Source organism: Thamnophis sirtalis, unplaced genomic scaffold (genome assembly GCF_051295495.1).
Source record: "Thamnophis sirtalis isolate CommonGarterSnake01/CBP01778 unplaced genomic scaffold, rThaSir2_p1.2 scaffold_14, whole genome shotgun sequence".
In the NCBI taxonomy this organism is placed as follows: Eukaryota; Metazoa; Chordata; class Lepidosauria; order Squamata; family Natricidae; genus Thamnophis; species Thamnophis sirtalis.
In genome coordinates this window covers 5,351,162-5,361,635 of record NW_028261394.1, presented here as the reverse complement: position 1 = coordinate 5,361,635, position 10,474 = coordinate 5,351,162, and the positions used below count along the sequence as shown (strand labels likewise).

General features: G+C 44.9%; 1 protein-coding gene across 6 annotated transcripts in view; it reads right to left on the bottom strand.

Annotated features, from left to right (window-relative positions):
* Positions 1-5,882: 5,882 nt before the first annotated feature.
* USP22 (ubiquitin specific peptidase 22) overlaps positions 5,883-10,474 on the bottom strand; it is a 55,064-nt gene continuing 50,472 nt past the window's right edge. For all 6 annotated transcript variants that reach the window (XM_087729185.1, XM_087729184.1, XM_087729189.1 and 3 more), the window contains 2 exons: positions 9,595-9,744; positions 5,883-6,613 (listed from right to left, as the gene is read on the bottom strand). In XM_087729185.1, coding sequence (XP_087585311.1) covers positions 6,571-6,613; positions 9,595-9,744 — 193 coding nt within the window. In that variant the 3' untranslated portion in view covers positions 5,883-6,570. The remainder of the gene's footprint in view (positions 6,614-9,594; positions 9,745-10,474) is intronic.

The window sequence follows — 10,474 nt, the reverse complement described above, 5'->3', positions numbered from 1 at the left end:
TACGACCACAATTGAGGCCAAATTTTCAGTTGCTGAGTGAGATGGTTAAATGCGTTTCGCCCCACTTGACGAACTTTCTGGCCACCGTTAAAGTGAATTGCTGCAGTTGTTCAATTAGTCACACGGTCATTAAGTGAACCTGGCCTCCCCCCCACACAATTGATTTTGCTTGACAGAAGGTCGTGAAAGCGGATCGCGCGACTCCAGGGACTCTGCAACCATCATACATGCGAGTCAGTTGCCAAGTGTCTGAATTTTGATCCTGCGACCACAGGGAGGCTGAGATGGTCGTTAAGTTTGAAAAACTGGTCCCAAGTCACTTTTCTTCAGTGAAGCTGCAACTTCGGCCACTAAATGGAGCCGTTGTAAGACCAGAACTACCTGTATGCTGCAATTTGTCTTGCTGCTTTCTGTTGCATTTGTTCACTTTACTTTTTTTTCTTTTTGGTTATGTTTGCTTAAACGATCATTTGTTTACCTGTATATGTATCCCCCCCTTCCTGGTATTTTCAATAAATTTTTCAGAGGAAGATCTGCAGGGAAATGGTGTTTCAATGCTCCAATCCTTCTTCCTCTGTTTATCTCGGGGGTTTTTTAGACATTAAGAACAAAGAATTGCTGCAAAGGCCTCTTAGTAGAGAGCAGACACAATGCAGTATTTTAAGCCTTTGGAAATCTCAAAAAAGGGCTTCCGGAAAAGATTCAGTTTAAGAGAGTTGGAAGGGACCTTATAAGTCCTGTAGTCCAGAGGTCGGCAATCTGTGGCTCTGGAGCCGCATGTGGCTCTTCCATCCCTCTGCTGCAGCTCCCTGTTGCCGGTCGGCTCCACAATTGATAGGGCTTCCAGTTAGGACAGGTAGAGGAAAAAGGATGCTGTGCTAGGAGGAGACTCTATGGTAGGGGAACCGGACTTCTGGTCAGCTCCAGAATTGAACAGGGGGCTTCCGGTTAGGACCTTTGTGGCTCTTTGCGTGTTTAAGGTTGCCGACCCCCTGGTCTAGTCCAACCCCCCCCCCCTCCGCGGGCCAAGCAGACCCTACCCCACACCAGGTGCTTTGAAGGAAAGAAAAAAGTGCTCAATTCTCTGTTCATATTTGGAGTTTCCCTCTGGGAAAACTGTCTTGGGGACTTGAAGCTGACGAATACAGAAGGGTTAAGTGTGCATTGATCTTTCTTATGCCAGTTTTTCGGAAGAAAATGTCGTTCACGAGCAGGTAATGATAGTTGGCAACTTACGCAACCCCGTTACACGGAGTAGCATTTCATTCCTTCTCTCCTCCTGTCTGTCTAAAATGACCGAAGAGGCTTCTTAAGCAGGCATCTGTTAGTCAGCTTCCTTTTTCAAAACCGTCAAGGAAAAGGTGGAATTCCCCCCCCCCTTTTTGTCCCAGGAAGGATGAATGACAGATTTGAAGGGATCTACTGCTGAGAAAATGAAGAATTATAGCACACACCCCCAAGGTTCTCGATTTAGGATCCCAGGATTTAGAAGGATTGTTCCTGACCCTGACGGTGATGGGAGAAGAACCAGGGGAGTGGGCGGGGGGGGGGGGGGAATATCTCAGAGCCACATTTTAGGTACGGCTTGGCTCTAAGCCAAAGCACAGAAAGGGCTTTGAAAAAAGTAAATTGTATCAATGGGGTCTTATGGTTACAGACTGACCACAGATCCGGTGACAATAAACAATGTGTCTTCGGTTGAAATCTTCAGATGAACGAATAACGTCGGTTTACTGGCCGGAGTTAAAGGCATGCCAAACCTCCCTCCGATAACAAATAACATCAAAATGATCGAGATGCTATTTAATTCAGAGTCCACCACCCACGGGCAGGCCTTCCTGTGGTTACCTAGCAACCAGAGCACAAGCACCGCCCCTGCGTGTGAGCCAATGGCTTCCTTCAGCACTTCTGTGACAGCATCGCGGGAAAGGATGACGAGGACGCAGCAAAGCCAGAATTGTCCAAACTACGTTTCTGGGTTTGCCTTCAAATAATAAGGGGAGGGAGGGGAAGAAAGAAGGAAGGAAGGAAAGAGAAAGGAAGGGGAGGATGGGAAGGGCGAGGAAGAAGGGGAAGGGAAGGGGAGAGGATGGGAAGGGGAGAGAGGGAGGAGGAAGGAGAGGATGGGAAGGGAAGAGAGAGGAAGAAGGGGAAGGGAAGGGAGGAAGGTGGATGGGAAGGGACGGGAAGGGAAGGGAAGGAAGGAGGACAGTAAGGGGAGAGAGGGAGGAGGAAGGGAAGGGAGAAAAATGGATGGAGGACGGGAAGGGGAGGGAGGAGGAAGGGGAGGGTGGGAAGGGAAAAGAGAGGAAGAAGGGGAAGGGAAGGGAGGAAGGAGAAGAAGAGTTAAGAGAAAAGAGAAGAAAAAGAAGAGAAAGCCAAAAGAATGGAAGAGAGCAAATCCAATTTCACCTCTTACACTTAAAAGCAAAATTAGAAGCACTGACATCCATAGAAAGTAAGAGGCAATGTGGGTTTTGAAGTGAACCGAACATGTTTTTTCTTTTAGGGCTAAGATAAAAAGTTTAAAAAGTAAATTGAGAGATCTTGTTGAGAGGAATAAATTAGGTTTTTTTCATTAGAGAAAAGACACCATCTACACTGATTGGTGCCTGGAAAAATCTCATGGAAGTTTTGCATATGAATGGGAAAAAAATGAACTTATGATTTAGGGCTCTGACGATCAGACAAGATAGATTATTGAAAGTCGAGTATTATGATAATAAGTTTAGAGAGTGAGCTTAAAATATAACTGCTATGACTATCACTTCTTTGCCTCCCCCCCTTTTCTCTGTTTTTCTTCCCCTTTTTTCTTGGACTATTTCTTTTCTTTTTTTTCTTCGTAGTTTGTGCTAGTTTTTATCTTCTTTTAAACATTTCAGTAAAAATTATATAAAAAATTAAAAAAGAAAGTCATTGCATAATTAAAGCAAAGGAAGAGTAACAGTCACCAATTCCAACATTACACAGAGGGAAAAAACTATCCAAAATAAACCTACTCTTAAGATTAAATTACAAAAAGCAGAGAAGATATATACAAACATTTTAAACACTGTAAACTTTGGACAAATTCTGGAATTACAATGTGCACAAACGCGTTTCAGTTTTAGGCCAAGGTATTGTGAACAACAATGATACGATCTGAATTTTAATTCGATTAGTAACTTAAGAGCACTCTGGATGAAAAGTGTCCTAAATCTGGGTCTATGTATTGATAGAAATTTTCTTTTAATTAACATCTTGGTTGCTTTTTCAAATCTGTTCCAGATTTGAAAGATCGGCATCTAACAATAAAACACTAAACAATAAAAAAGAAATAGAAGGTTTGGAGGTGGAGAAAAAGTATCACTCAGAGTTCAGCCAGAAGAGGGTGCCAGAATTCCATTTTAGAAAGGATTTTGAACTTCAGGGTTTATGGAGCAGAAAAAGGCCAGTTTCTCTTCCTGGCAGGCTTTACATTATTTAAAAGGGAGATACAATCACAACATTCACAACGGCCCCTTCATTTGCAGCTATAAAGTGGGCCACATTGGCTCGCTGTTAGGAAATGGTTGTTATATTCCATGTAATTATTGGTTTCAAATTTATCTTGAATGAACCAATAAAGATTCGGGGGGTGGGGGGGATGATCTAGAATAGATGCAAGACAGGGGTAAGATTTTAGGATTAAAATCTCCGTGAGTTCATTATTCCTGCAGGCTGGGAGTAGAACCACCATCCTCATTCTGAATTTTCTCATTCATAGTAAGTTTTCTGAGCATGCCACACACAAGTGCCTTCACAATACAGCTTGGGGGGGGGAAAAAAAAGCCATGTTACGAGAATTACAGTTATACCTCGGCTTACAACCCCAAATGTCCCTTGCTAAGTGAGACGTTTGTTAGGTGAGTTTTGCCCCTTTTTGCAGCCTTTCTTGCCACAGTCCTTAAGTGAATCGCCACAGTGAATTTGGTAAAACGGTTGTTAAGGGAATGGCTTCCCCCACGGACTGCTGCCAAGTGTCTTGCATTTTGATCGCTTGGTCAAAACGGTCGCGTGAAAAAACGACCGTAGGTCACTTTTTTCAGTGCCGTCGTAACTTTGAACAGCCACTAAAGGAATGGTTGCAAGTCAAGGACTACCTGTTCACCATTATATCCTCGTTTTTACACTAGCAAACAAGGCACCTTAAATAGTATCTGCCTTGAACAGCAGGCAGACATGTAAGGGCCGCTGAGCAGCCTACAGGAAGCGTAAGTCAAGCTCTCTGCAGCCAGACAAATATTTTGACAAGATTTAAATTCTGCTAAGTGTGAGTTGTCTCAAAACCAGTACGTTTTCTCTTAAACTGGTGGAAAATTACAAGACTGGGTCGGGCATCTCTAGAACACCCAATAGACTCCTAGGACATAATGAGCTTTGAAAAAGCAATCAGGCATGGCCAGTTTAAAGGCAGAAAATGCCTTTCTTTTCTTTTTTTAAAGGCAACTTTTGTCAGCTGAACAGAAATCCAGCTGGTATTCAAGTCATCTGTGGGCCTTCTCCTTCTTCACGTCTCTTCCTCGCACAGAAAGGTAAACTTGTTTTGCACAGATAAAAGGAGGTGTGACAAAACCACTTCCCTGCAGTTATGGGGCGTGCACACAGGCACACAAGTTAAGCCGTGCAGCCTGAAGGGGTTTTCTTTCTTTCTAACAAGGCAAAGAAGCCGTTTTCTTCGTAAGTGACAAAATATAACGTGTGGCCCTGCCTCTTGATAATATACAGCCCATATGGGCTTTGGCGGTGTCTAGACAGTTGGGGGGGTGGGGGGGAGAGAAAGGGAGAAAATAAATTCATTTCTGACAAAAACAAAAGCAAAATGCTCCCAGTTTTCAGGAAGAAAGGACAAAGCCAGAAGGCTTTGGGGAGGGAGGGGAGAGGGAGGGAGAGAGAGAGAGAGAGGGAGGGGGGAGGGAGAAAAAGAGGAAGAGAAAGAGGGAGGAAGGAATGGGGGAGAGAGAGGGGGGGAGAGAGGAAGGGACGGAGGGAGAAAAAGAGGAAGAGAAAGAGGGAGGAAGGAATGGGAGAGAGAGAGAGAGAGAAGAGAGAGGGAGGGACGGAGGGAGGGAGGGAGAAAAAGAGGAAGAGAAAGAGGGAGGAAGGAATGGGAGAGAGAGAGAGAGAAGAGAGAGGGAGGGACGGAGGGAGGGAGAAAAAGAGGAAGAGAAAGAGGGAGGAAGGAATGGGAGAGAGAGAGAGAGAGAGAGAGGGAGAGAGAGAGAGAGAGAGAAGTTAGGCCAATAAATGCAGAGTTGGTCTTTTGCTTAGGAAGAAAAATCCAGTAGTTGAGACTAATTTAAAAAAAAACAGCATCCAGTCCTCAAAAGTGGCAGATGGCACCTTTTTCAAGGCCGAGGGTCTCAGAGGGGCAATATTTCTTCACAAAGGGAAGATGGGAAAACCATTGCCTCCCAACACCCACCCACCCCTGCCCCAAAAGATCAGCCTTATTTACATCCAAACCACCCACCCGCTCCCCCAACCACAATAAATAATCAAGACTATTTTTTTTTTACAGTATAAACATGCCAATTCATTCACTTTTACTGATGGTTGCAATTGTATGAATTTCATTCTTACGGGCGGAAAAAAACGATGAACAAAAGTACATGTGTAAAGGGGGGGGGGGAAGGGGCGAGAAATTAATAAAATAGCAATGTATAGAAAACAAAAAAGTGGGGGAGGGAGGGACTCAAACGGAAACCTAGCCTGTCCAAAAGAACAGTCCCTTCCTTCCCCGCCCCAAAATTACCTGTGACTTAAAAAAGAGGCAGGGTTTTTGGTGCCTTCGCCGCCACCACGCCGGTCCCGTCAATCTGGCCTCTTGGTTAATGGGTTTTCTCGAAAAACAAAACAGCCTAATCATTTCATACTGTATTTATTTAATAACTAAAATTCACAAATAAAAAGGTACTCGCAAAGTCCATCTCGTCGCGGCGTCCCCAACTCTCCTCTGTGTTTGACTGCTTCCAGACCCATGGGGCGATGATGATAAAAAAAAAGAGAGAAAAAAAAACGAAAAAAAAAAACGGGGCTCGGGGGGGGGGGTATTTTTGTTTTTAATTAACTGTCGTATGATTGGTCAAGTTGGAGCTGAAGCACCAATGGAGAAGATGCTTGATGGAGAAGATGAGAGCACGTACACACACACACCCCGGCCTTCCCGCGCACGTCTCGGAGGAACGGCGGGACTCCTCGGCTCCCCTCTATGTCCCCGTCGAGGGCAACCTTCGCGCTATTCTATTCCTTCGCTCAAAGTCACTGGCGGCAGCCTCTGGTTAGGTCTCCCCCTCCTTCTGTCCTTGCAGGACCGCAAACCCGATGAAGAAAGTTCATTCACTTTTATTTAATTTTTTTTTTTAAAACTCCTCTAGGCGGTTGAGCCAACTGGCAAGCAGGTCCTGTCGCAGCTCGGGGCCAGGTGTCGAATGGGTGTCGTCGTTTTTGTTTTGTTTTTTTTCATTTCAGGTAGTGTTGTGTGTTTTATCGGAAGTCTACCTCTCCTTTCGCTTCCTTTCCTTTCCTTGTCGCGTCGGCTGCTGAGCAGGGCTACTCATACTCCAGGAACTGTTTGTGATAGAACAGCAAGTATCTGGGGAGTAGGGAGAAGAAAAGTGGGTTGTAAGAGCTAGGTCGATGTGGGTCTCTCTGCATACATTCTGGTCCCCCCCCCCCAATCCCTGTTAAAAGCAGAAGGGATTTGGGGTTGTTGTTTTTTCATAAGGGAGGGGACGGTTTCAGGGAAGGGTTTCTGTTCCCGGTTCATGTGTTGAGAGTCTAAATAATTCAAGGCCAGTGAGTCATCAGAGGATATGCCTGGGCTGCTGAGGGCTTGACAGTGACACAGGATGGAGGCCAAATTCCACACCTAAAGAACAAACCGGAAGCAGCAAAAATGGAGAGATTCTGCCAACATTGGGATCCTCAGCAGGGTGGCTTGAGTCGAAAGGGGGCATCTGGGAGCTTCAGTTTTAGAAGTCTGTAGAGATTCGCAGTCATCCAGGTCATGGTTGTCTCAAAGGTGCTTTTTCAAGAGGCAACTGGACTTTCTGATCTGGATGACTGAGAATCCCTACAGACTTTTAGCTACAATTTGGGATGGACACCCCTTGAATGGTGTGGGAGTAGGAATGGATTTCCAGAAGAAAAACTGCAAATTACAGGAAACAGGAGCATCACTCAGGTGACACAGATAAACCTCCAGGTGGCCTCAAAGACCCTCTAAAAGGATGCAAATGACCAGCTTTTCTGCAAGGAATATAAATCCTTCCATTCCTCACCATCCAAGTCAGAGCTGAAGAACCTTCTTGAATAAGAAGCAAAACGTCTTCAAAAGAAAAAAATAAGAAAGTCCCGTTGCCTTCAGTTTTAGAAGTTTCCTGGTTTGCCTGAGCAATTCCCAAACGTCCCCAAATAGGAAAGGAAAGGGAAGGGGAAAGGCAAAGGGAAAAGAAAACTAAAAAAAAAAAAAAGAAGGGGAAAGGGATGGGGGAAGTGGAATGGGAAGGGGGAAAGAGAAAAGAAAAGAAACCCTGAATTAAGACATGGGACTCCAAAGGTTCACTTTTAGGAAGGAGGGCAGAAGACTAAAGATGCCTTCAGAAAGAGAAGCTCAGAACATCCAACTTCTAACAACGAATGAATTCTAAGACGCCTGAAATGTTAGTCATAGAATGATAACATTTTGTGGGCAACAGTCCACACATTCCATTCTAGCAGCCCTTTCCCTTTCATTCAGGAAGGGGAGGGGGGGGGGGAAAGGTGGTCTCCCTTCCTCCATGTAGCCGAGAACATCATAGAGAAAGGCAGGAAATGCAGGTGAAAAAAAGGACCCACCTATATAGACATTCCTTGGCAATACAGGTAGTCCTTGACTTATGACCACAGTGGAGGCCAAAATTTCCATTGCCAAGCAAGACACAGTTGTTAGCTGAGTTTTGGCCTGTTTTAAGACCTTTCTTGCCACAGTTGTAAAGTGAATCACTGCAGCTGTTCAGTTGGTAACGAGGCAAGTGAACCTGGCTTCCCCATTGACTTTGCTTGTCAGAAGGTCACAAATGGGGATCACATGACCCCAGACACGGCAACCGTCATAAATAGGAAGCAGTTGCCAAGCATCCAAATACGTGACCATGGGAATGCTGCAGTGGTCATTAAGTGTGAAAAATGATTAAAAGTCACTTTTATCAGTGCCGTTGTAACTTTGAACAGGCCCTAAACAAATGGTTGTAAGCCAAGGACTACCTATGCAACCATGGAAAGAGTACTATGAATAAAAGGTTTCTATCTCAAGCACCTTGATATCCTGTTTCCCCAAAAATAAACCCTCCCCAAAAATATTGCAACACAGCAGCAGCCATGAGGTGACTACGCTCGCCGCCTCCTGCACCTCAAAAGTAATAAGACCTCCCCGAAAATTAGGCCAAGCGCTTATTTCGGGGGGGGGGGGTGTTTGAAAGAAAATAAGACCCTGTCTTATTTTCGGGGAAACACGGTACTGTGTTACGCATATCACCCTATTCTGTGCAAAGGTAACCCAAGTAGGGAAATCAGCTTTCACAGACTCTCCCATTTTGTGAAACAAAAACCAACAACAACAACAAAAAGAAAAACAACTCCTTTCCTTATACGGCAATGCAAAATCCCGGTGAGAATCCCAGAAGCAAAAGGAGAAAGTGGAATAACATTTTTGCATCCCCCCCCCCCCCCGTTCCCTCCCATCCCTGGGAAACCAGAAAAGCAGCAAAAACTGGTGAGTCAGGCCAAAATAGAAGAACTCATTTGCATGATTTATGCAGGCTGCAGAACGGAGCTTTTCAAACCACAATCTGAGTGTGATGATGTTAACGCTAGTTTAGAGCAGCATTTCTCAATTTTGGCAATCGTAAGATGTGCGGACTTCAACTCCCAGGATTCCCCAGCCAGCTAGTATGGGATTATAGGAACATAGCTATGCTGGTTAGGGAATCCTGGGAGTTGAAGTCCGCACATCTTGAAGTGGCCAAAGTTCAAAATTTTGATTTAGAGTAAGGTGCCATTCCTCTTTGAGGCCACTCCAAAAACACAGGTCATTTTTAAAAAAATTATCATCATCACTGGCTTTGAGATAATCCTCCAGATCAGGGGTGTCAAACTCAAGGCCCAGGGGCCAGATCCGGCCTGCCGGGTGCTTAGATCTGGCCCACAGGGCCGCCCTGGAAATAGCGAAGGATTGGTCCACAGTGCCTCTGCCAGCAAAAATGGAGCGTGCCAAGCTCAGTTTCCGCTGGCAGAGGGTTTCAGGAGGCCGTAGCAGCCGAAAACGGAGCTCGGGAGCCCGTTTTGCCTGGCACAATGCTTGGGCCACCATAGGCACCTCCAACACAAGTGATGTCGAGCCAGCCACACACACACATCCCCATCCACCCTAAACACAACCCTGATGTGGCCCTCAATGAAATTGAGTTTGACACCCCTGCTCCAGATCAAAGTAAAATTTTATTTTCACACTAATTTTGCTCCTATTTTCTACTTCAGTGACACGGTAGGTAGGGAGCAAAACTGGCACTTTATGTTAAGGGGAGTTTGACATACCCTTCACTGTCTAGTACGTCCTTAATGCTAGCCTTGGTAATTATGGCATCATCACATTTGAACCATTGGTCTCTGTGTTGCCGAATAAAACTGGTATAATGCCCGCTCTCCAAGGTTCCTTGATGGTTAACTACTGCAAACAAGGAATACCTGTCGGAATGAACAAGCAAAGAGAAAACGGCTTGATTTTTTTACAACATAGAACTTTTAGTCCCTTCAATCATTAACATTTTGCTAATATGTAATTGTATGTAAGCTGGGCCATCCGAGGTGGAACTTCCACATACTACAGGTTATCCTCAACGTACGACCACAATTGAGCCCCAAAGTATCTGCTGCTAAGTTGTTAAGTGAATTCTGCCCCATTTTACGACCTCTCTTGCCGCAGTTGTTAAGTGAATCACTGCAGAAGTTAGTCACACAATGGTTAAGTGAATCTGGCATCCTCATTGACTGTACTTGTCAGGAGGTCCCAAGAGATATGACAACACCCCACCACCCCCCGCAGGACACTGCAGCCGACATAAATAGGAGTCAGTTGCCAGGCATCTGAAATTTTGACCATGTAACTATAGGAATGCTGCAACGGTCTTAAGTTTGAAAAGCGGTCGCAAGTCACTTTTTTCATCGCTGTTGTAGCTTCAAACGGTCCCTTAAATGAACTGATGTAAATCAAGGGCTACCTATATTATCTAGTATTTCTGAAAAACATCAACAGTGTTTATACATATTACTCTGATTATCAATGCCAATCCAAGCTGTCAAAATGTCAGGTGTATTAAGGTTTTATTTATTACACCTATTTGCGTGCCACTCTCTCTACAGAGTCTGGGTGGGCTTTGCCAAATCAGGGACCACTTTAATCGGACAAATGAGTAGG